General features: G+C 59.7%; 1 protein-coding gene across 6 annotated transcripts in view; it reads left to right on the plus strand.

The window, feature by feature from the left end:
- The window catches only part of RGS12 (regulator of G protein signaling 12), a 96366-nt gene that overhangs the window by 82418 nt on the left and 13179 nt on the right, over nt 1-769 (plus strand). For all 6 annotated transcript variants that reach the window (XM_023507679.1, XM_023507677.1, XM_023507678.1 and 3 more), the window contains one exon: nt 244-438. In XM_023507679.1, coding sequence (XP_023363447.1) covers nt 244-438 — 195 coding nt within the window. The remainder of the gene's footprint in view (nt 1-243; nt 439-769) is intronic.

Genomic DNA, 769 nt, shown 5'->3' on the forward strand with positions numbered 1-769 from the left:
AAGTATGTATAGAGCCCAGAGTTAGGGGGAAGATAAACACTCTCCTGGTATTGCCTTAGAAAACTCAACAGTTTAGAGGGCCCTGTGCAAAGCTCCTGTGTAGACTGACCGTGACATTCTGCACAGGAGCTGTTGCAGGTGAGTCAGAGGCAGGCTGCCTGGCCTCCCAAGACACACAGCCCAGGGTTGGCTGGACCTCCTCATGGCACCAGCCTCCCATGACCACTTGTCTCCCTTCTCCAGTCGGAGGCCTGCAGGACCCTGGCTCCCGAGAGGGACAAGGCCACCAAGCACTGCTGCATCCTCCTCCCAGACGGGACGTCCTGTGTGGTGGCTGTCAAGGCAGGCTTTTCCATCAAGGAGATCCTGTTGGGACTCTGCGAGCGGCACGGCATCAACGGGGCCGCTGTGGACCTCTTCCTTGTGGGCGGGGACAAGGTACCAGGTTCTCAGGCAGGCCAGGGTGTAGAGCTGATCTTGTCGGCAGTAGCCTGCCCGCTACCTCTCCCCTCGGCTTCGACTGCAGAATAGGTGTGTGTCTTATGCTCGGGGCCAGGTTATCTGGATTCAGCTGTGCTGTCAGGGGCGTCCAGGTGCTCTCCCTATGGGCAGGGTTCCCACTGCTTTCTACTGTCAGGGGGTGTCCGGCCGCTCTCCCTGTGGGCAGAGTTCCCACTGCTCTCTACTGTCAGGGAATGTCCGGCCACTCTCCCTGTGGGCAGGGTTCCCACTGCTCTCTACTGTCAGGGAATGTCCGGCCGCTCTCCCT

This window comes from Otolemur garnettii, unplaced genomic scaffold (genome assembly GCF_000181295.1).
Source record: "Otolemur garnettii isolate 467f Iridium unplaced genomic scaffold, OtoGar3 scaffold00198, whole genome shotgun sequence".
Taxonomy (NCBI): Eukaryota; Metazoa; Chordata; class Mammalia; order Primates; family Galagidae; genus Otolemur; species Otolemur garnettii.